At 32.5% G+C, this 24,129-nt stretch overlaps 2 protein-coding genes across 2 annotated transcripts; both read right to left on the bottom strand.

Moving 5' to 3' along the window:
• Positions 1 to 10,078: 10,078 nt before the first annotated feature.
• DEFB114 (defensin beta 114) lies at positions 10,079 to 14,156 on the bottom strand. The gene is made up of 2 exons (XM_017498694.2): positions 14,046 to 14,156; positions 10,079 to 10,272 (listed from the first exon to the last, which is right to left on the bottom strand). The coding sequence occupies exons 1-2, from the start codon at positions 14,101 to 14,103 to the stop codon at positions 10,118 to 10,120; spliced, it is 213 nt and encodes a 70-aa protein (XP_017354183.1). The 5' UTR covers positions 14,104 to 14,156; the 3' UTR covers positions 10,079 to 10,117.
• Positions 14,157 to 20,887: 6,731 nt separating this feature from the next.
• On the bottom strand, positions 20,888 to 21,855 carry DEFB113 (defensin beta 113). Its single transcript, XM_017498693.2, has 2 exons — positions 21,791 to 21,855; positions 20,888 to 21,081 (listed from the first exon to the last, which is right to left on the bottom strand). Exons 1-2 carry the CDS (start codon positions 21,846 to 21,848, stop codon positions 20,891 to 20,893), a joined length of 249 nt encoding a protein of 82 aa, XP_017354182.1. The 5' UTR covers positions 21,849 to 21,855; the 3' UTR covers positions 20,888 to 20,890.
• Positions 21,856 to 24,129: the final 2,274 nt, after the last annotated feature.

Here is a 24,129-nt window from a genome sequence, read left to right as displayed (position 1 = left end):
CAGACAATTCTCCTGCCTCAGCCTCCTGAGTAGCTGGGATTACAGGCACGCACCACCATGCCCAGCTAATTTTTTGTATTTTTAGTAGAGACGGGGCTTCACCATGTTGACCAGGATGGTCTCGATCTCTTGACCTCGTGATCTACCCGCCTCGGCCTCCCAAAGTGCTGGGATTACAGGCTTGAGCCACCGCGCCTGGCTGAACACCGCATATTTTTATGGCTACTTACCTACTGCTCACCAAACAATATTTTAAAATAGCTTTACTGAGATGTAGTTGCTATCAAAAGAATTGCACATATTTAGGGTGTACAAATTGATTAATTTGGGCATATACAAATACCTATGATCCCACCACCTCCCAAAGGCTTTTTTCTTCAATTTCAAAAATAGGTAAACATTTAAATATTTTTGGTTTTAGCATTTAAAATGGGAAGATTAGTTAGTGTTGCTTAAATTGCTATCTTGCTTAAATCTTTTTAGATATCTCTTTTATTAGAAGAGTGAAAAAACCCTAGCAGACACTGGGATAAGAAAGCTTCTTTTAACATTCACAAAATTTGAGACTAGTAAGGAGACTGGTTTGCTGAGAGAATGAGTGTTGTCATGAATGACAAGACTTAAGTTCAGTGAGAAGGGGTTGATATCAGTCAACATCTCCCTATGTTTCCTTGTTTCAGAATCTTCTTTATAAAGTACTCAGTATTGCATTATCATAGCATTTACCAACTGATGGACTCATCTATATCTGGCCATAAGACTTAGTATTTCATCTCTTCAAGAAATGTTTAAAGTTTTAGAAAGGTCACATAGGGAGGAAGATACCCAAAATAAAAGCATTAAATGTAATCGTAAATTATCAAACATCGGTGATGAAGATATGTGAACAGTGCTCTTTCCCTAGGTTTTGAACATATAGGATTCGACTGAGATGGCGTCAATGGTACTGACAACCCAATTCATGCTGTCTGCTTTCAGTGAAGTTATGTTAGCACACTGTCTCACTGTTACTTTGAGTAACTAGACATTTTAGGAAAAAAATTATACCTATTATTTTGAATTTTTTGCCATATATTTTAGGCAAGGAGATAGACTTTTTCACTGTATAAATTAATGATAGATATCTCCTTATTTGTACTATCTAGAGAGATGCTATTTATTGCTTTTGATGCCAGAGGGAAAAGGCCTTATCTTGCCAGCTTAAAAATGCATCCTCAATTTGCACTGTCCTACATGAGGGGTGTGAAGCATGTATGTTGACTTAATTGGAATTTAAAAATAATAACAGATGACACCTGTCAAGCACTAGTATTAAAAAGAGAATAGCATTATTTAAGTGGGAATTGTAAATTAGCATTTTTCCACTAGTAACAAAAACAACAAATAGCTTTTCTCTAGAAAACAGCTATTGTATAACAAAAATATATATATTTATGTACAAGTAGGAAACACAAATTTTTCCAGTTTTAGATGAAACTATGCATATACATTCACAATGTCTCTTGGGTTTATAATGATACTGAAGTGTCATGAAAGTTTTCACCTTTTTTCCCAAAGCAAGTGACATGAGGCATACATTTAAATGATGATAACAAAACTGGAGCTGATTTTATTATCCAAATGTGGTTGCACTAAATAGCAGTCTTCTTTTTTTTAAGATCATCTCTGTTTGGTAAAAACAAACTCTGATTGTTAATTCCATTAGTCGTGTGTTTAGAATAATGTAATAAAATAACAATCCTCCTAATTATCATGTGACTTATTTGAATTATAAAATAATTCGGATGATTTGAGTCTTAAATCCAAAATACTTAGATGTTTGGGTTTACTTACAGCCAGACTTAGAGTTAGACTTCTTTGGTCTCATCTGTGCTGCTAAGAAATGAAGTTGGACTTCAAAAAGGAAACTATTGCAGTTCTAGACCACTCCTAAATCAGAACACCCTAGAGTTATTAGTTTTTGTTTGTTTTATTTTCTTAAGGTGAGTGGAATTATTTTCTTGCGTGTGTGTAAAATGTTTGTTTACAGGATCTTAACATACACAAGAAAAATACTTTTCCTATCTCAAGTACCCTGAAGTGTGTTAAAACTGCCTTTTCAGTGATCTCCATCAAGATACTTCCCTTGGCTATTGATCCAATCTAACAGTAGTATGTACAGTGAAAATTTACAAATGAGGGTACACAGTTTAAGTATGTGAAATCCAACATAGTGAATATTACCTCCACTGTCTCCTGCAATATTTGTCAAGAAAGAGTTTCGAGATGACATTTCTAGAAGTTAGTTGCTTTTTAAGGTGTTTCAATACAATGTAAAAGTAATTATAATGCTATTTAAGAATAATCTAATATTAATTATACTTTATGTTAGGCACTCTGTATATTTAAATATCATTAATTTTATAATACTACAAGGTACACTTAAATACTATATTTAATTCACAAATGAGGAAATTGATGTTGAATGGGTTTAAATAATCTGATAGATTTATATAGCCAATACATGGCATAAGCTAAATTTGAACCCAGGTATCAATAACTCCAAAGTTTAATTATCTGATTAATATTAATTGCTCTGTAATTGGACCTGAGGTAATATAGCCCCTAAAGTTCTCAATTCTTAATAGTTGAAAACATCGTTTTAATAAGTATTTTTCTTAAAGTAAATCATGCGACATAACCAAATCAATCATTAGGTTACTGAAAAACCAACTTTTACTGTACTACACAGTGCCCATCACGTCTCAAGGATCCAGATGGATATACTTTAATATTCTATCTCAGTAGTCAGTCTGGACAATTAGCCTGTAGTAATTTAATCAAGGTCTTTAAATTGTCTCCCACAATAATATGACTCACCAGGAGCCTTACTTTTTAATAAGATCACAGTCCTTTCTTTGTTTGTGATTTACTCTTGGGCCCATAACCATTCACTCTCTTAACAATTTGGTAACTCTTTTGTCTCCAGTTGACATCAACCAAGATGTAATTCTCCAGAAAGACATTTTATCCTCTCAATTAATATTTATATTTTACCTGGTGGCAATGGGGACAGAAAGAAAAATAAAGCAAAGAGAAAGACAGGACTCTTCATGATTGAAGTCTGTCAGCCAAATCAGCAGCTCTGCAATCTTTGAATAGGAGAAAAGTAGAGAGCATATCTTTTTATACTTCTTTCCATGCAATGATGCAAATTTAGTCACTGAGGTTTATCAAAAGTTAACACTCCTGTTTAACAGTGCTTGGATAAAAAGTACTGGACATTCCTTTTCTTTAATCTTGGAATATAAAGGATTATGGTATCCACAGTATATAATTATCTTTTTATAACTAGTTGTTTGGGAAATGCATGCCACTGAGAATCTCCTATTGGAGATCTGAAGAGTAGGAGCATGAGAATTTAATCTTTGCTTTTGCTTTCATTTTTCTCCTTCTTAAATTGCTATGCAAAATTAATAAACTAGTGAATTTAAGAAGCAATAAAAATTATTGTCTCCTAATTTTTGCTTTTAGTTATTAGAACATATTTCTCTCCATGAACTGTGGTTAGTGTGAAAACCTCTTTGTCATCTCTTATATGCAATGTAGCCATTAGGGACTCTGAGGTATAAGATAATTTCAGAATAAGCAAACACACACACACATTCACACACATATACAGGCAGATAAAAATTCTATGTTTGCAAAATGCCAAATGACGATGCTAGCAATAAGTAGTAAGTCATTTTAATAAGAAAATAGCATTTTCTTGGATTATTTGGATGTCCTTTAAAGAGATATTTTAGCTACAGTTATAAAAAAGAATATGTTTATCAAGAGATCCAAGTTGTATTTTGTTACTTCCAGATCTTAAAAAAGAATACCCAAAGCAAAGCAAAGCAAAATATGACTGGAAGTACTTGGGGGTAGTAGTTACATGGCCAACTAAAGATAACTTAAAATAAAATGCCCAATTCACAGATATTAAATGTCTCTGCTTTTAGATGGTAAGAGAAAAGCTTTTTTATTAAAGATTTAAAAATATAATAAAGCTCATTATATTTAACTGACAAACCAAGCAACTTGGGGCTGTAGGAGATCAGTCAGGGTGGTGGAAAAAATTATAAGAAAGACACAAAACTTCTCGGAAGGCTGTAAGATCTTGCAAAAGCTTTGGGAAAGGGCTATGACTGAAGACAGCCTAATCCTCTTACCCTGAGCTCATAACAAAGAGCACATAACAAGGGAATGTGGAGGAGTTTATCTAAATAGCTTGTTTACTCATGTTGTCCTAAAACCATCCTTTGATCATTCATGCACAGAACTGCTCTCTACTTGGGGGGTTGACAATATTAATTACCCACAAATGATGTTTGCTCCAGACCTTTGTCATTAAACTTGTTCTAAAATAAATATGAGCATCTACAGCATATCAGGGCTGTACAGCCAGACTCCCTCTTTGGGGTTTATAAGCCATGGGGTCCTCTAGCCATGCTCTCAGAGGCAAACCACCTGTGTCTGTGAACTTCTTTCCTTTGTCACTCAGCCAGAGTCTGTGGGTCAGTCTTGGCAGCTGGTGCCCCCATGTGAGGAACGCTTCAATGGATTGTGATGGAACCCTTGAAAGCGAAGGTGAAGAGACTGGGCAGTCAGTAAGTCAGTAAATCATCGGTGCCTGCTCAGGATTTCCAATTTTGAGGGAATTTTTCATGCTAGGATTTCATCATGGGACAACAATATCAGCAAAACAGAAACACTATATAAAAGTATTGAAACAGCTACTTAAAGCTAGTGAAGCCTCGGTTTTGCAGGCTCAATTAAGGGAACTAATGCAAACTGTTGTTTCCCATAACCCATGGTTCCTGGAAGAAGGCACGCTAGACGTAGAGCTATGGGAAGACGTGGGGAGAAATTTTAAATGCAATAATGCACAAGGGCAACAGGTCCAAGTAACATTTCTAATGTTATGGGCCTTAGTCAGGGCTACCTTGGCCCCACTCAACACAGAAGAGCATATAAAAGGAAGGGAAGAGGAACCATCACCTATCTTACCACCTCATGCCCCCACTCAGCCCCACTATTACTGAGTAAAAGTGCCACAGAGGAAATGAAGTTTTCCCCTCCTCGAATAAATTTTTTAAATCTACATACTCTTTGACCCAGCAGTTTCGTATATTCACATTCTTTCTGTAGATAATATGCATAAAATGGCACAAAGATGTATGTACACAGATTAGGTATCCTGGATCCTGCACCGCACTGTGTTTCCTGACCACCTCTGTATTTTGGAGTGAATTTTTTCAAAGTTATCTTCCACTGCCTTGTACTTGTCTGGGTTGGGAGAGATATTGAGTGAAGAATCCCAATTTCTGACTGGACTTGAGTAGGTACTAATGTGATTTCTTTCCTTTAGGCAATTTTCTGACCCTCTAGCCTCCCACAGAATGCCTCCTGTTAACCAGATGTCTGAGGAAGTTCTGGGATTCATGGTTAAAGGGAGTCTAAACCAAGGCCCCTGATTGGGCAAAAGGTCTGGTGGGTAGATCATGCTTGCTGGTTGCCACAGAATTTCTTGTGCAAGGTAATGAAAGATAAGGATGCCAAAATGGTACTGACAAGCTGACATTGGGCAACTTTCACCTAAATCTGACAGCAAAAGAGTTCAGAACTTAGAGCTACTTATGGTTCACTGCTAGTCCTTAAACTTGAGCTGCATGCTTAGTGTCATGGAATGGGGACTTCTTGCACATCTATATGTCCATAGCAGTGTCAAGTCCAGCCAACAACACTCAAGTGATCCACATCCCTTCTCTACCTGCTGGTACTTAGGCTCTATGAAGAACTGTCACATGCACTGGCTGGTCTATAAACAAATATGTAATATACCTTTTCTTCACTCATTCTATTCCACCGCCTACCTTCCTCCATCCGTCAGGGGGTCCTGAGGATGAATACACTTATCTTCTGGGAGTTTTCCAGATTCTTGATCCTCATTTTGAAATGCTAAATGGCTCCTTTTGATTAGTCAGTGTCTTCTCTTGTCTGTAATTGCTGGCTGTAGTGATTTTATACTCTCCCTAATTGGCCATAAGCTCTGCAGGAGAAGGGATGACAGTCTTTGAATAAGAATACTCTTCTTGCTCAAACTGCAGGCTTCTCTTCTACCTTCACATCTTGTAGCAGTGCATAGCGGAGAGAGCAATGGTCAAACTACAATAGATTACATTCTGGGAAGGTGGTCATTAAAGCCTGAGAGTTCAATAAACGGTTTGATGTGTTGTTCAACATTTATTCTGTAAAATTCTTAGCCATAAATTTGACATGAGCAGAAATAAATTATCATTAATATGTTCCTTCATATTCTGGATAAGATTTATATTTGTGGTCATCACCAAGCACTCACAGTAACAATAGAATCATTAAAACCTTCCTTTACAGGCAGTACAATGATGCAATATCAGTAGTAATGAGAAAATCAGCAATAAAGAAAATGGCTAAAACTGCAGAGACAAAAAATATATATTGTTTCAATAAAAACAGGTTCTGAAGAACCATGACCTTATGAATAATAAAAGCATTCTTGATTTTCTTTTTAATAGTGGCAAGACTTGAAATTTGTGAGGAGTAGGCATTTGGGAGTAAAGGACATGAAGGAATGTTTCCAGGCTCTATAAAGAATCTTAACATGCACTGACTGAACAACAAACTACTATGTAATAGACTTCTTCCATGCTCATTTTTGTAGTATCTTGTTGTATCTTATAGTGCATAGATGGGAGAGCAATGGTCAAACTAAAATAGATCACATTCTAGGAAGGTGGTGATTAAAGCCTGAGAGTTCAATAAATGATTGCATGTGTAGTTCAACATTTATGCTGTAAAATTCCTAGCCATAAGTTTGACATGAGCAGAAACAAATTATCATTAACATGTTCCTTCATATTCTGGATAAGGCTTATATTTTTGGTGATCACCAACCACTCATAGTAACAATAGAATCATTAAAACCTCCCTTCCAAGATACTATGTAATATACCTCTTCCATACTCATTCTAAATCTTCCCTGACCCATAATGATTCCTTACATGGGCCCCAAAATTTTGTGTTGCATTTTCAAATTAAATTATGTGGGTAAACAGGCATTCTGTAAAAAATGTTTGTTGTGATGGTGCATGCCCAAAGATTAATTCTGCTAGAATGCTATTTCTACACTTAACACATTTTCTCTTAAAATTAGGTACCAAGATTTACCATACAGGAAACAAGTATTTCCAAAAACAAAAATCAAATTACACATGATTACCTACAAAATTCCATCATCTCCTATTCTACTACCAACAGGCATACATTTTTGGCTAAATGAGTCTCAGATAAACACCTCCTCAAAACCAATTCTAACCCTTTTAATCCCTAAAAGTCATTTTTTAGTTCCTCATATTCATGGCCTCACAATGAAATACACTGGTACTCATTTTCAGCTCCCTTTTCCCTCAGTCAATAATCTAAAAAAAAGCAATGAAGATTTTTTGTACTGTTTCAAAGCTAGAAGAAGGTAATTTTTAGCAATGTTCTCCAATTTTCCTGATTTCTCTTTCAAAAAATATATCTATGCATAATAATATATGTATGCATATATCACATGCACATACACAGACACACAGACACACACACACACACACACACACAAACATGTATGTATATAATTTGCAGCTAGCTCTGTTTGCCCTTGGTGGATTCCTTCTTTTTGGTATACTTTTTTTAGTTCTCTGGAAAGATGGAGATACAATGAAGGAATAGCAGAGGAGAAGGGCTCCAGGGTGTATGTTCTTTTCCAGACTCTTCCACACCTGTTTCATTGTTTTGTCACTTTTTGCTTCTCAATTGCCTAAATGTAAAGTAAGGGTTTTGTAACCCAGTGATGTTTTGCTAGGTGTGTTGTAAAGAATTTAACCTTGCTTAAAGAGAGATCTGGTCTTTGCTGTCTACTTCTGAGAGATAACTTCTAAGTTTTTAAGACGTCATGCTTCATAAAGTGTCTCTGTATGCCTGAACATCTGGGGTCACACCAGATAGTCAAGCAATGTGATCTAGTGTGGGGATTTCAGGTTATGAAGTATCCATTTAAATTTCTGGACACTGTAGTAGTCTGACTACAGTGATACCTCATGTGTATTGCCACACATTCCTGAAAAAAGTAGCACTGTCCCTGATTGCCCTGGAAAAGGACAACTGAAAGCTCTACTCTTGCAACTTCCCAGAGCTCTGCCTGCCTTATATGTCTCTTTTATTTCCTGATTTTAAATATAGATGTAACTATGTTAAACCATAATCATGAGTATAATAACTTTCATTTTATTGATTTAGCCCTTCTAGTGAATTATCAAAACTGAGAGTTGTTTTGGATAACCCTGGACTTGCAATTTGGAATCAGATGTGAAATTGGTTTTAGAGGCTGCCCCCTAAGTTTGCACCAGAATTGAGAAGTATACCTTCTTCTACTCATTCTTCAGAGTACGGCTTAAAGCTCATTTTTTCAGAAAATTATTTTCTGACTCTATAGGTTCTTATTATGCAGTGACTGAACAGCAAACAAACATGTCATTCTTATGTTGAAGTACTAATTCTTAATGTGATTGTATTTGGAGATAGGATGTTTAAAGAGCTAATTAAAGTTAAATGAGCTCACAAGAGTGGGGCTCTAATCTAATAAGATCACATCCTCATAAGAAGAGAGATACTGGGAATGCATACCTCTCATGTCCTTGTGGGGGCAAAGCAAGAAAAAAAAGCCTTGCAAGCCAAGGAGAAAGGCTTCAGGAAAAGTTAAGCCTGCTAACATCTTGATCTCAAACTTTCACACTCTAGAATTGTGACAGGTAAACTTCCGCTGTTTAAGCCATCCAATCTGGGGTGTTTTGTTATGGCAGCTCTTACAGGGTAATACAGTTCTTCACATCATATTTTCTTATCATGCCAACAAATCACTTAAACGTTATATAGTACAACTGAAATTCAATAGTTAATTGCATAAGGTGTTTTCATTCCCTACCCTTTCACACTCACTCGAGTATCTTCTTGATACTCAGTATCACCTAGTATAGGATTCCTGTTTTAATCACTAATTTTAGTTAATATGGTAGACATTCCCATCAAGTTCACAAGATCTCTGATTAAAAATACTAATAAAAACAACAAAAGCAAAACGATAATCCTGAACTGGTAGTTAGTTTTTAAAAAGAAATAATGTTTGATTACCTGGTAAAATTTGATAACAGGGTAAATTTAACCTTTGTTTTTAGCTAGAAAACACATTCTAGTCTTCATATTTTTCCACCATATTTTAATATTAGAGAAACTACCGGTACTGTCCAACATTTATATTGAGGTTTAAATGACAGATCTTAATTCATTTTCCTATTCCATCCAGAGCTAAATAAGAAAACGCTAATAAGCGCAGGCAATGTTTTGTGAGTCTAAATTCTTTATCTGAAGTTCAGATTGTATTTAAACCCAGTTCTTAATGAATCAGTTCTTAATGGTTCAACGTTTAGACTGTATTTAAACCTAGTTCTTAATGAATCAGTTCTTAATGGATCAATGGTTAGACTGTATTTAAACCCAGTTCTTAATGAATCAAAAATGGATCTAATATCCCTTTTTGAATGAGGTTTCTTGTGAGGTGATAGAGGGAGAGCCAGCGAGTACATCCATATTCTCCTGTAACTTATACTTTTAGCTCTTGCTTAGGTTTTTTGTGTCCTGACTCCAATAATCTGATGGTGACATTTAGACAACTGGTAAGTCCATAAATATTGATTTTCATGAATTGAGTTTCTAATGAGATCATGGCTAAATTGGGAAACATTCAATTTTATAAGTTTAGGTGGCCCAAGACATTAAAACTCGACCTCACTCAGAGCAAACATAGCTCCAGATATACTTATATCAAAACTGTTAGTTCAGAAAAATAAAAGAATTTCTATCTCATTTCATTGTATATGAAATTAACACCCACAAAGGAAGATAGCAGTATTGGCTTATATGTTTAATAATTTATTTCAGAAGTCCTAATTATATTCCCATTTCTCTCTGTACTAGGGCACATGCAACTTCTTTGTGCAGAGGTATGTCTTCCTTTTCAAAATATATAATCTTCTTCATACAACCTCTCAGTGCAGCAAATTTTTCTTGGTGAGGAACATATGTCTATTTGCTTTTCACTCTCAAGACAGTCTCTTTTACAGCGACCATAACGTTTGGTGCAACGATCAGCATCCACCAAGGTACATGTGGCTACAGTAAAAGAAGAGTAACTGAAATTACTGACCTTTTATTTAAGCATAGATTACTTCTGATTTCATAAAGTATGATGTGTACATTGTACCAAGTTTAGAAAATAATAATTAACATATGATTTAAAACTTCATGACATACATTATGGATAGATTTTTCTTACCATAGGTTTTAGCAAGCTCAGCATACATTTTTTTCCTCTATTAAGTCAAGAATTTTTACATTTTCTCTTAAAGCACATTACAACTTCTCAAAAAGATTCAAGATATTTTTAGAGTGACAGGACAATTTATGTAATCTTTCAGTTATTTTTGGACAGCCATGTCATATCTAAAGTCTTTAATATTTTAGGATTATGATAAACAATGTGGGTTACATCTTTTAATATTTACATGACATGTCCTTATGATAGTTGAAAAAAAGTTTAATTTTAGGGTTTTGGTATTGTCACAAAAGTGCATGTGATTTTTGCCCCATTGAAATTTTAATTTTTATGTCTTTATGGTTAATATTTTTCCTTCTTTTTATAAAATTTTTAATATACTTTGTTGGTTATATAACTGGAATTTGAAAAATTAGTAAGTGTATAAATATTTAAAAAATATATGGTGGATAGTAACATTTATCTGTCATATTTGTCACCAATTAGTCTTCCTTAGTTGTTGTTTTTTATATTGTTAGTTATGGATTTTAAACAATAGTTTTATTACAAGATACATAAATATTCAATTTAAAAAATGTAAACAATTCTGTATTTTTATATGCAGAAATGTACAAAAATAATCCATTTTAATGTATTATTCTACCTTTAAAATCAGGAATTCTTGCATGCATGTTTTTCATCATAATATTTTATTTATTATAGTATTTTTCTCTTTATATGATACATACTTGTCAGATATGTGGTTAACTTCGTTTCTTCTAAATGATTAAATAATTGTTCTACTCTGTTCATTAAAATATTTTCTCCACCTTTTAAAATAATTTTCACTGTATGCTTAATATTGTTAGCACATATTAACATTAAGCATACAGTGAAAATTATTCTCACAAACTCTAGATCTCGTTCAGCTATCAATTGCATTTTATGAATATAGCTATGGATTTTTGAAACAAAAGCAGCTTAGATTACAAAAAATGTATGATAGAAAAATCATGTGCTTTATTATATTTTATTTCTTTATGTATAACCTTTAAAAGAAAATAAAACAAACTTGCAGAAGAGTGCCCAAACATAAATGCTCAGCTAGGAGTGTTATTAAACACCAGGGACCTATGTACATGCTGCTCAAGTCAAGATATAGAGCATTTCCAGCACAGTTTTGCCCCCTTCCAATTACTATTCCCTTCACTCTTGTTTCTGGAAAAAAAAAGTCTTGATTTATGTTTTGTTTAAGTCTGCTTATTTTAAAGCTTATGTGAATGCAACAGTACAGCACGTATATTTTTACATCTGATTTTATTCACTCACAATTTTGTTTTTTGAGATTTGTTCTTATTTTTCATATCTGTAATTCTTTCATTTTCATCATCGTATAGCAGCTGTTGTACACATATCCTACATTTTAGCCTTATCTGCTGATGAATAATCAGGTTGTTTCCAGTTTTTGAATACTTTTGTACTTGACTTTTGGGACACATGCTCAGGCATTTCTGTTGGGCATATCCCTAAGTGTGAAATACAATGGTAATGTGTCTGCATAGCTTCAACATTAATAGATAATGCCAAACATATATTCAAATTGTTGGTGCTAACTTAAACTTCCAGCAGCATTACATAATAGTTTTGGACATCTAAAACCTAAGAAATGCTTGATATTTTTAATTTAGTAATTATGATGTGAATGTAAAGATACCTCATATATCTCAACTCATTTATATTCCACAATAAAATGTCCATTTTTCCAATTACTGAGAAAGTGTAACATGTTTTCTTACGTTTATTGACCTAATAGCTATCTATTGTTTAGAAAGTGATCAATCTTTGGTTTCCTATTGGGTGGTCTTTTTTATATTGTTTTATGTATGTTTTTTATATATTCTAGTTGTGTTTCTTTTGTATGCTAAATGTATTACAAGTGCTTGTCTCAATATAGAGCTTGGCTTTTTTACTTGATGTTTTTTGATGTCTAAAAATTTGCTAATCTTAATGTAATCAATACTATTTTTCTACTGATTAAGAAATAGTATAACTTGTATGTCAAAATTGTTAGTAAATTATTTTATGGAACTTGTATGGCTTATTGTTTTGCCTTTTTTCATGCTTGCATCTCAGGTTATTTGGAATAAGGTTTTGGATGTGATCATTTCAGTTTCTCTTCATATGGCTATGCAATGAAACCAGCCTTATTTATTGAAAAGCTTATTTATCACATTGTTCTTTAGTGCCAGCTTTATCTGTTTCTGGGTTTTCTATTATCCATTGATGTGTTCAAAAGTTTATATGTAGATAATTTCTGAAAAAAGATACATCATAATGAATCTGGACAACAACAAAAAGAAACAAAATCTAAATGTTTCTTACTTAAGGGGATAGAATTCATAATTAAGCTTGTATAAAGAAAATACCCTGCCCAGATAGGTTCACTGTTGAATTCTAAACATTTAAGGAAGAAATAACACCAATTATACACAAACTTTTCCGGATAATAGAAAATAAAAGGATGTTTCTAACTTATTTTATGAGATCAACAATGCCTGGTATTAAAGCTGATCAGGATATTACAAGAAAGAAAGTTAAAGGTGAGCCTCACTCATGAATACAGATGCAAAATGTCCCTTGTTTACAACACCCTCACATGATCATTTTGATATCTGTAGCATATATACTAATATCTCTGATAAAGTTTGGTTTTGCCTTTAATTTTTCTTTACAGTTGTGTCAAAGCTTTATTAATTTTGTTAGTCTTTTCAAAAAACAAAATGTGGCCTTTTTATTTTCTCTAGTGTCTGTTTGTTTATTATATCGAATTATGTCTTATTACATAGTTGTAACTGTCAGTTTAATGTGATTTTCCTTTTCTAACTTCATTAGTTAAAATTTTAGTTACATTTTTAGCTTCAATTCTTTTTAGAAAATGGATATAACTGTATTAACTTCCTTGTAAACCCTACTATGAACTTTGATTTATCTCATTTTTATTACCATTCAGTTCAAAATATTTTCTGATATCCATGGGCTTCATTGTTGTGCACATTTTTATTATTTAAAAATATTGATTTGTAGGTGCATTGCTGCACTCCTTTACTAATGTATTGACTACTTTGACAAAGATGTTAGAACTACAAATTCTTCACTTGTCCTTTTATTCCTACTGTACCTCAGTGCTCAGCATATTCTAAGACTATATCTTGAATCATCTTATAGCTTCTTTTATTGATATTCCAAGAAATATACACTGCTGTTCTCAGTTCATTCAGTTTCTCGAGGGTCTGATTACTATTAAAACTTCAGTTCTGAGTTTTAAAAATAAATTTAATATATTATAGTTTTCTTAAGAATTTAAATATCTAGAAAGAAAACTCAGTCCAAAAAAGATGAAAGATCTTATCTTCATTATCTCATTTTATCTGCATATTAATCTGGAAAATTAGTTAGGTAAAAACACCAGTATAATGAAATTACCAATGAGAAAACCAAGATTCCATAAAATCAAGACCCTTCTTTAATTGATAAGATTGCATAAATTTTTTTTCTTTTTACAATGAATAATTTATTATTTCTATTTCTAGTGAGAAATTTTACACAAATATAACAGAGACATCTATTTTACCTGGTAGAATGAAGGTCACATAACACAGAAAATGGAGGAGATAGTAAAAGATTCTCATTCTGTAGAAAGAAGCTGTTGAAAAATTTGGTAACAGAATATAGAGACTAGAGAACTTTCCAAAAAGCCAAAAGACATTTACTATTTATAGTTTCCTAGTGGAAAAGAAACTCTCCTTATCCGGAAATTGTTTTAATTTTATGTACCTGTCTCTGCTCCAGTGACTATGACTGTGGGAAGAACTACCCAAATTGAAAACTCTTGAAAATAATTGAGCTTTTGGGAGGAATACCTCTACGAATGATAGCTGTAAACATGATGTCTTCATATCATTGGTAATTAATATTTAATGATCAACACAAAGGGACATGCATTAAATAAATTTAAGGTAAATACTTATTTACTGCTTTAGAACTAAAACAACTGAACATTGTCGATTAAACTGTTGATTACTTTTCAAAATTTACTGTAGTCGCTAATCTGGTGTGTCAATTCATCAATATGCCTGTATATCAAAAATTCTTAATTATATTATGTTATCCCATTAATTTTCCCCAAACTATTCATTTACAAGATCCAAATATTAAGCCTTGCTTTTGTCACTAATTTCTGTTACATTTTTCAGCTGCATCTTAAATATTCCTGAAACTCTTGTTTTCCTAGTAAAGCTCCATAATTCTTCACTTTTTTTTAACATTTAAATATTTTATTACATGCACACAATAAATAAATGAGAAGATACTTTAAAATAAATAGCAGTAATTTCCTGCCCTAACTTCACTATTTTCAGGCCCTCTGGTGATTACTAACATAAGAATAAGGATCTGGTTTATTATAATATTTTGTCTTACCAACCAGAGTGTATTTCTTGGTTTCTATTAAGAAAACTACAAATTTAGATTACTTATACTTTTTTCTAGGCTATCTTTATCAAATACATTGAAATTATGTTATTTTAAAAAAAGTTATAGATTATCGTCAATAAAACGCTAATATTTTTCCTACCAACTGTAGTTGCAATATTAAGTCTTCCTCATTTAAAATGAAAATATTAGCCCTCTTGCCAATTACTCCAGCATTTCTCCCCACTTTTTCTCGTCATTCCTTTGTTAAACATTTCCTTTTGTCTTGTGTAAGATAATATGTGTACTCTGTGTATAATTAGAATTAAAACACATGCTTTTATTTTTAGACTGTAATACAGTAAGATTTATCATTTATATTGCCTTTTTCTATGTGCCCAATATCACAAAACTTAGGTTAATCAAAGAGAATTACTCTTGGTTTTGAAGTCAAGTTGACATTGTTATTAACATTATTACTATCAATAATTTCTTTTTATTTTTCTTTTCTTATTTCAGTTTTCTTATATCTGAAGTGTTTTTGTTTTTATTTTAATTAATGATTGGTTATGTCATTATTGAAAAGTATTTCTTCCTGAAGTTTTTTTTGCATATAAGAAGAAGAAGAAATAAATAATAGGGATTCCCTATCTTCAAGTTTATCTGAGTAGCACAGGTGATTCCTGAGAGTGCTTCATTCTAAACCTGCCTTCCTGAGTTAAATCTGGATCTTGTGTCTTTTTTGGTGGTTGTTGTTCCTGTTTTTCTCCCTCCAGAAATGTTTGAAAATATTTTTTAAAATTAGAATTTCCCTGCAAAAAATATTCTGCCCTCACATTTAATTATTTGGGTGTTATATCTAGGTCCAAAATCATGTTTCTTCAGAACTGTGAAGCTGTTAACTCCACTAAAATCCAGATTCAGTCTTCCTGATGAAAACTCTAATGCTGGGCTAGCTCTTTTTAAATGTTTTGATTTGTTTCTCTCTTGATGTCATTAGGACATTGTTTTTTTTTTTTTATTCAGTCTCCCAAACTTTATGATTCACACATTTCTTGGTGTAAATTTCTTATGAATAAGTTGTCTTTCTGGTATTGATGAGCTTATATATTTCCTTGGATCTGGGAAATTTTCTTATCTTTCTATATTTTTTTTCTCTGATAAGTTCTTCCCTCCTTATTTGTCTATTTTCTCTCTTTTGGGGCTGTTTTTAAGTCAAATATTTAGCTATTTGGCTATAATTTTATCTTTTCTCTCCTACTTTTATGTCTGTTTTTTATTTTAAATGTCTTTTACTTTTATATTTAGCCTTTGCATTGTAAACATTTTTTTTGTTTGCTGAAAAAGAAATATCAGTGTCCTTTTCTGTTCTCTGATTATTCTTATGTCATAGAATAATAGACCTACATGATGGATGTAAAGTCTTCTTGAATACCTCAATAAATACATTTTAGAGAGGTTTTGTTTGTTTGTTTTATATTACATTATTTTCTTTTCCTTGATCTGTTTTCTCAGGGTCTAGCTTTCTGTTTGTCATTGTGATCTTAGATATTTATGCTGCTTATTTTACTCATATGTTGGATGAAGCACTGAATTATATTGTAGGATTTCCTTGGTTGTCATGCACATCTTTTCCTCTCTGCAATCGAATTCTTTTGGTAAAGTCTGTGAATGTGGGTTGAATGGGCTTTCTACTACAAGTAGAGTGCCTTAGGACTCCCTATATCTTGAAGAAGAAACCTTGCTATTTTTCCGGAAGCAAAAGTTCCTATACCAGAAATCTTAGCTCTCTCCAAAGGATTTTAATTATTCAATTCGATTGTAACTTTATTCAAACAAAACTAAAAACCTCATGAGGGAAGAACAGTATTTCTGGTTTTATAGTGAATTTCCGAGATGCAACATTTTTATTAGAATACATATTCCTAAAATGGAGATATAATCCATTTGGATTTCTTTGGCATTTATGTAAAAAGTCAATTGATTTTACATATATTTTATGTACACATCAAGGTCTATTTCTGGATTCTATATAATATTTCATTGATCTATATCTTACTCTTTTATGTCAGTACAAAATTCTTTTTTTCACTGTAATTAGTAAAATCTGAAATCGGGTACAATAAATTTTCTTAGTTCTATTATCTTCAAATTATTTTGGTTGTTTTAGGTCCTGTAAATTTACATATCCCTTTTTAAGTCAGAGTGTCAATGTCTATTTTTAAAGCCCTTTGGAATTTTTGTTGGGATTCTGTTGAATCTATATATTAATTTGATGAAATTTGACATTTTAACATTTCCAATACATGAACAAAGTTTATATTTTTATTATTTAAGTGTTTTTAAAAATTCCTTTCAACAAGGTAGTCTTCAGTGTATAGAGAGGTCTTGTGTGTGTGTGTGTGTGTGTGTGTGTGTGTGTGTGTGTGTGTGTCTAATTATGTGTTAGATATAGTGAACTCCAAGTTTCTCTTCAAAGAGTCAATATGTCAGCATGTTCAGCTCTCTTATTATTTAATTTACCATTTTCAAGTTTAATTTCCTGCTTCTTTTCTTTCACTATTTGGAATTATAATGATGGATTTCTGAGTGTGACATTAATTTACATTTTATTCAATAATATTTTGTTAAGGAGTTTTGAATCTGTATTTGTAAGGATGATTAATCCGTAGTTTCCTTGTGATTTATTTTTAAATATTAGTATTAGAATAATGCTGGCCTCCTAAAATAATTTGGGAAATGTTCACTTCCATTCAGTTACACAGAAGCATTTGTGTTATAATGGGTATAATTTCATTACCAAATGTTTGATAGAATTTACCAGCGAAGCCAACTATAGCTAGAATTTTTTATGTAGAAAAACTTTAAGTATAAATTAGTTTTAAAAATAGACATAGGATTATTAAAGTGGCAAATATTTTCTTGAGTGAATTTGAGTAGTTCATGTCTTTTGAGGAATTTTTTCATTTCATGTAAGTTGTCAAAGTTTTGGCATAAGGTTGTTTGTTATATTCCCTATTGTTCTTTAATACCTGTTATATTTATAATGATTTCTCCTACTTTATTTCATATATATATATATATATATATATATAATTTTTATTAGTACTTTTTTTTTTAATTGCACTTTGAGTTCTGGGGTACATGTGCAGATCATGCAGGGTTGTTGCATAGGTACTTACATGGCAAGGTGGTTTGCTGCCTGTATCCCCCATCACCTATATCTGGCATTTCTCCCCATGTTATCCCTCCCCAAACTCCCCATCGCCTCTGTCCCTCTCCTAGCCACCCCCAACAGACCCCAGTGTGTGATGCTCCCCTCCCTGTGTCCATGTGTTCTCATTGTTCAACACCCACCTATGAGTGAGAAAATTCAGTGTTTGATTTTCTGTTCTTGTGTCAGTTTGCTGAGAATAATGGTTTCCAGATTCATCCATGTTCCTACAAAGGACATGAACTCATCGTTTTTTATGACTGCATAGTATTCCAAGGTGTATATGTGCCATATTTTCCTTGTCCAGTCTATCATTGATGGGCATTTTTCTGATATAGATAACTTGTGTTCTATCTCATCTATCTATCTATCTATCTATCTATCTATCTATCTATCTATCTATCTGTATCTATCTGTCTATCTTTTGGATCAATCTGGCTAGAGGTTTCTGAAAGACAATTTTTACTTTTAAAGAATCAGCTTTTGTTTTCATTGTTTTTTTTTTTCCTCTGTGTCCATTTTCTATTTAGTTGATTGCAGTGTATAAGATTCCAATTTGTCCTCCACATCGTCCCAACTTTTGTTATTATCTTTGTTTTAATTACAGTGGGTGGGATGTGATATCTCACTGAAATATTGACTGGCATTTCTTTGCAGTTAAAGTGGAACAGTTTTCATATGCTTGTTGAACATTTGTAAATCTTCTTTACAGAAATAGCTATTCAAATATTTACACCTTTTTATATTGGGTTACGTGTATTTTGTTTTTAGTTGCAGATAGTGTATTTTTTATATATTAACAGTTACGATGGTTGGGAGGCAGCCTGTTTTCAAGGCTACTATGGAGCTAGAAAGGGGGGAATGGAAGTAAGGCAATTAAAATCTCATTTTTCTTGCTGAGATTCAGTAATTTCTCTTGAATAAAGGCTCCTTGGATTTTTTGCAAGTCTAGTTAATTTACAGAGCTCTTTATAAAGTGGATTTGGACAATTTTATGACAGTATTTTTCTTACTTTTATGGAGAAGCAGATTTTCTGAAATCTTTATTCCATTTTTCCAGAAGCCCTGCCCATAATTTATTCCCTATTGCTACTTAAAACAACAACAACAAAAATAAACAAACAACAAAAAAACTTCTCTAATTTGAAAGTTAAGCTCTGTTCTGGTTAATATTCCTGTACAATAAACTACTCTGAAAACTAGATGACTTAAAGCCTAAGAAAAACACAACATTTTATTATGCTCATGAATTATATGTGACGAAAATTAACATAGAACAAAATAGGGCATGAGGTGGCTTATTTTCCTCTATGTCTGATAGCTCGCCTAAGAAGACAGCCTAGGAGTGATTTCATATTGGCTAACTCCTTCTTATCCTTCTTTGTGGGTTCCAGTTTTCACATGGAATTATGTAAATCCTATTCCTTAGGATTTCAGACTTTTCCACATCAGTCTGTAGCTTTTTATCGGGTGATTTTATCTCACTGCTTTAGTTAATGGATCAACAAATCTATATTGAAAGCACATTCTTCTTTCTTGTGCTTTACACATGAATATAGCAGGAAAGTGTAAACTTTATACGTCATAAGTGTTTCTTTCCAAGTTTGCTCCTCTTACTATATTTTCTAATGGGTGATCATATTGTTAGGCAAATATTTCAAGTAAGAAACCTGCAAGTTATCTATTCCTCTTAAACCTAACTTCACTGAAATTCTTTGATTTCTTCTAAGTCAGAACTCTGCCCTAAATTTTTATACTGTCTAGATTGTTGTTATAGATTTAAGTAAGAAATACATTCAGTGGATACTTTAAATTCTGAATGCCAAGTTTTACCGATGCTTTATAATTTATAAGAAAGTTTTTGTTAAAATTATTTTAATATCATAATATAAATTAAAGTGGAATGTGGAAACTTGGAAACCCAATGAATTCATTGAAGACAAGGACAAAAACAGAAGCATTTGGTGTTGATGTATAAGATGAGAGAAGTTAAATAAAATTCTAGAGGACCAAGAGAGGGGACCCTTGAATTGGTATGTTCAAGACTGATTATAATAGTCAGCTCTGGATGTTAGAATTAGAAGTGACTTTTCTTTTTATCTTTGAACATTTCTGTATTGTTCTAAATTTTCATATTATTTTAAACTTAAGAAAACTCTTAAAATGTTTTAATTTGCTTTTATTCAGATAATAAAATAATAAATACATATGTAAAATAATATAATAATATAAAGAAGTAAATAAATCACCCCTGAACTCATCTCTCCAACATAATTACTTTTAGGGCTTAGTGTTTTTCCTCCTGCTGTTTTTCTTTTTTGATGTATTTTCACATGGGTAAGGTGCTAACAGATTTCATTTACTCTTTTCAGTTTGGTTAGCTCTTTCTTAAAATTATTTTTATTAAATTCGCTATTTTGTGATTAGTATCTGTATAACTTTGTGTCCAAGAAAAAAACACATTTATATGGAAACTATGAGAAGGTACATAAAAGAAAATAAATATTTCTCTACCAGGCAAATAAATAGGACAGAGACTAAGAATAAAGGATCAAAAGTACTCTGTCACGTGGATGGAGATAAACTTCTGCTGATTTCGTGAAGAACATGCTACCACTCATTTTAAAAAATTTTTCTTATACTAAGCCAATATTGAACTCACTAGTTATACAATAATTGTGTAATCCAGAAGCCCAGAGATCAACCACTTAAATATAGATTGATAACAAAAATTTATTTTTATTAATAACATTGTTATGATGTAATGGTATATAGTGTTTTATAATTATAATTTATTTTTGGTGAAGTTTAGTAGTGATTTTGTTAATGATTGGCTTTTTGTATTCCCGTACCACACAGCAGGGGTTAACACCGCAGTAATAATACACATATTCCCAGCTGTTGCATTCAGGCTTGCAAGCACCACGAACAAGTTGACATTCTCTTTTTCTCTCTGCAACTTCTCTTGTATTTTTCTGTGGAACTAGGAAAAAGTAGCTATGATCATAAGTCCAGATTTAATATCCTTAGATACAGAGATGAATAAAGTAAACTCTTTAAAATGGAGAATTATACCATTCTGTTTCTGAAATCATGCCCAAGCAACGCTATTGAGATTTTTCCCTTTATCCACTAGTTCAATATACTTATTTATCCAACGATATTGCTTTTGCCACTAGCTTTTTAAATTATCTTTCTGTAAATAGAACATTTAAAAATATATAATTTGTGTATGCTTCTTCAAGTGTAAAGAGAAAAGGACATGGAAGAAATAGTCTACATGTTTTGCCTTCTAAATAATCATCTACCTCCAACCCCTTTTTTCTCAACCCCTAGCAATCATTAGGTTGGCTGTAAAAAAGCTTAATTTTGACAGTAGCCACAGTACCAGTTTGTAAAATTGATTTTGAAAGCGAAGGCAGTAGAAAGTATCTAAAAAGTTATAGTCTCATCACACAAAACAACAAAATACATATATTTAATTCTACATCTTATGGAAAATTTTTTTCATTATTTTCTCCACTACCAGTTCTACTCATTTCTTCCTCCAAGAAAAAAACAGACTAACTTGCCTTAAAAGCAGTTAGTATGAAATCTCCTAACAATAATGTATTTGTTTTTAGTATTTTTGGAGTAAAGCATTGATAATAACATTTTGCCCTTCACATCTTTTTTATAATAACAAATATTACCTGATGGACCACAAGACACAGTGAAGATAAAGGTCAGAAAAATAAAAAGTATCTTCATTGTTGATGCAGTTACACCTAAGTAAAGTTGGGACAGAGTTCAAAATGTCTCAGAGTTCAAAATGTTCTTTGGTAAAAGAAACAGGGGCTCTTGTTTTTATAGCGTTCTTGGAGTGATTACAATTCTGGTTAATGCTGCCTTTCCAGACCGAGTGCATATTCATGTAAGTATTGTGAAATAGCAAACAAGTGTAGTAGAGAGTTTAGTGCTGTTACAATCTCGGTGAATCAAACATGAACTCATTTTCATTTTTCTAAGTAAAAAATGGGGTTAAAGTATTCTTGGTCACTAATTAATTGAAAGCACACAATCAATATCATTTGCATTTTCAACCACATGCTTTTTTGAGTATTTATTATGTACCAGGGGCTGTTCTAAGCACTTTATATAGATTAATTCTCATGACAAATTCTATAACATAGGAACTTTTTAATTTCCAATTGAGAAAACTGACACAGATTATGTAATGGCTCACAAATTATACATGTAGTCATTGATCGAGTAGAGATTATCAGTTTATATAACAGAGCTCATTCTCTTAACCTCCACCCTCCTCACTCTCACAGCTGTGTGATGGGTTTCTATCACGTGCAATTATTCTCTGTATACATGGCCTGATCCAGGCACTGTTTCTGGAATTCAATTTTTCTACAAATATAAAATATTTCTATATCAGTGTTTTAATATTGTTATATTAACAATCATCATAGTTGTGCCAGAATAATCAGTATCACTATTTACATGCCGTGTAATGATAATTCAGTCATGAGATTATCTTATTAATAGAGGAAAGCAGTGTGTTAAGAATCTAAGGAGCACTAGATTTAGATAGGGAAAACTCACCTTGAGGTCTGGTTCTCAGTTTACCATCTATATATTTGAGATAAATATTTATCTATCTAAGCCTTAGGATTCTCTTCTTGAAGGCCGGATTGGTAGGATCAACCATATTCAGAGTTTTAATAGCAAGGATCAAGTAGAAAACATGTAAAAAATAATAAGTAACCAATAAATGAATTTAAACAATTTGGTCCACTTTTACAAATCTAGAGCTGGGTATTTAAATCCAAAAAGATGTATCCTTACAACTTAATGATATTGTCTTATCATTAGAGAATGTCACTATTTATATTTATACTTAGATTTTAACTTCCTCTGACATCGAGAGAAACAAATTAGAAATATGTTCTATAACCTGAGTTTAAAAAGCTGCAGTCCAGTTCTCTTGTCTTTTGTGTACTTCATTTCTCACTCGAAAGGAATCTATTTAGAGCCAAACCGTGAAAAATCTATTCTATCACTATTTTCTCTCTTTAAAATGCTAATAAGAATGCTTTGAACCATTGGAAATTTAATAGACTAATTGTGTATAAACAGAGAAATAGCAATGACAAATTTTAAAAAGTGGGCAGTATCATAGTGATATCATGCATAAGAAAATGACCTTGGACAATAGGGTCCATTTTTGCTTGAGTGCAACCATATCCAATTTATCTGTGTAAAATAAGCCACTTCTATTGAGTTGGCACATGAGTTAAACTCATAAATTGCATATTTTCCCCTATGTGTTTAAAGGTGAAGTTTGGTCTAATTATGCCTGAATCACACTGAACAAAGGTAAGGGTCTGATTTCTCCCAGCAAGATATATTAAGTAGAACCTAACAAAATGCATAGAAAGCAAGTTAACTCAGTTATTTATTGCTTGCAATGGGCATCTTATGGTGTCATTGGGAAGAAATTCAGATTCTAGATTTCTAAAAACAAAATCATTTTTATTTATTTTGTTTTGCTTCTTAGGGAGGAAGAGACAAAAATAGAGAAAGTTGGGTGAGAATGAGATTGGGGTTCTGATTAAGGGATTGTGATTTTTTAAGGGAGAAAGAGACAAAAATATTGAAAGCTGTGTGAGAAAGAGGTTGGGGTTGTGATTAAGGGAAAAGGGGAAAAGAAGAGATACGGAGAGAGTCTTTAAGAATAGGGAACTGACTTTAAGTGTGTGAACAAAATAGTAAGGTCGATGCGCCTTCATATATCTACTTACTTCAATCAGAATTTAGGAGTATGAGATTTTTTTTTTTGAGTTTTATCTTTCTTCTTATAATGTTAGATAATCGTAGGCAGTAACTGAGTAGTTCAGAGCTAGAGGTAAGGGTTTTTGGAGCTGTGAAAGAGAGGGTGGTTAGACTTTGTGGATACTGGGCTGAGAAATGCCTATGAGGGAAACTTTTCCAGGCCGAGACATGGATGTTGGGAATACAAGCAAAGGATATGATGCTGAGG

Source organism: Cebus imitator, unplaced genomic scaffold (genome assembly GCF_001604975.1).
Source record: "Cebus imitator isolate Cc_AM_T3 unplaced genomic scaffold, Cebus_imitator-1.0 Scaffold248, whole genome shotgun sequence".
Lineage (NCBI taxonomy): Eukaryota > Metazoa > Chordata > Mammalia > Primates > Cebidae > Cebus > Cebus imitator.
This window is presented reverse-complemented; position numbering and strand designations above follow the sequence as displayed.

Bases quoted from the DNA above. Each gene is read 5' to 3' on its own strand.
- DEFB113 (XM_017498693.2), bottom strand. From the start codon at position 21,848: ATGAAGATACTTTTTATTTTTCTGACCTTTATCTTCACTGTGTCTTGT. The intron at 21,082-21,790 runs GTAATATTTGTT...ACTTTTTCCTAG, and splicing joins TGTGTCTTGTGGTCCATCAG to TTCCACAGAAAAATACAAGA.
- DEFB114 (XM_017498694.2), bottom strand. From the start codon at position 14,103: ATGAGAATCTTTTACTATCTCCTCCATTTTCTGTGTTATGTGACCTTC. The intron at 10,273-14,045 runs GTAAAATAGATG...CTTTTACTGTAG, and splicing joins TGTGACCTTCATTCTACCAG to CCACATGTACCTTGGTGGAT.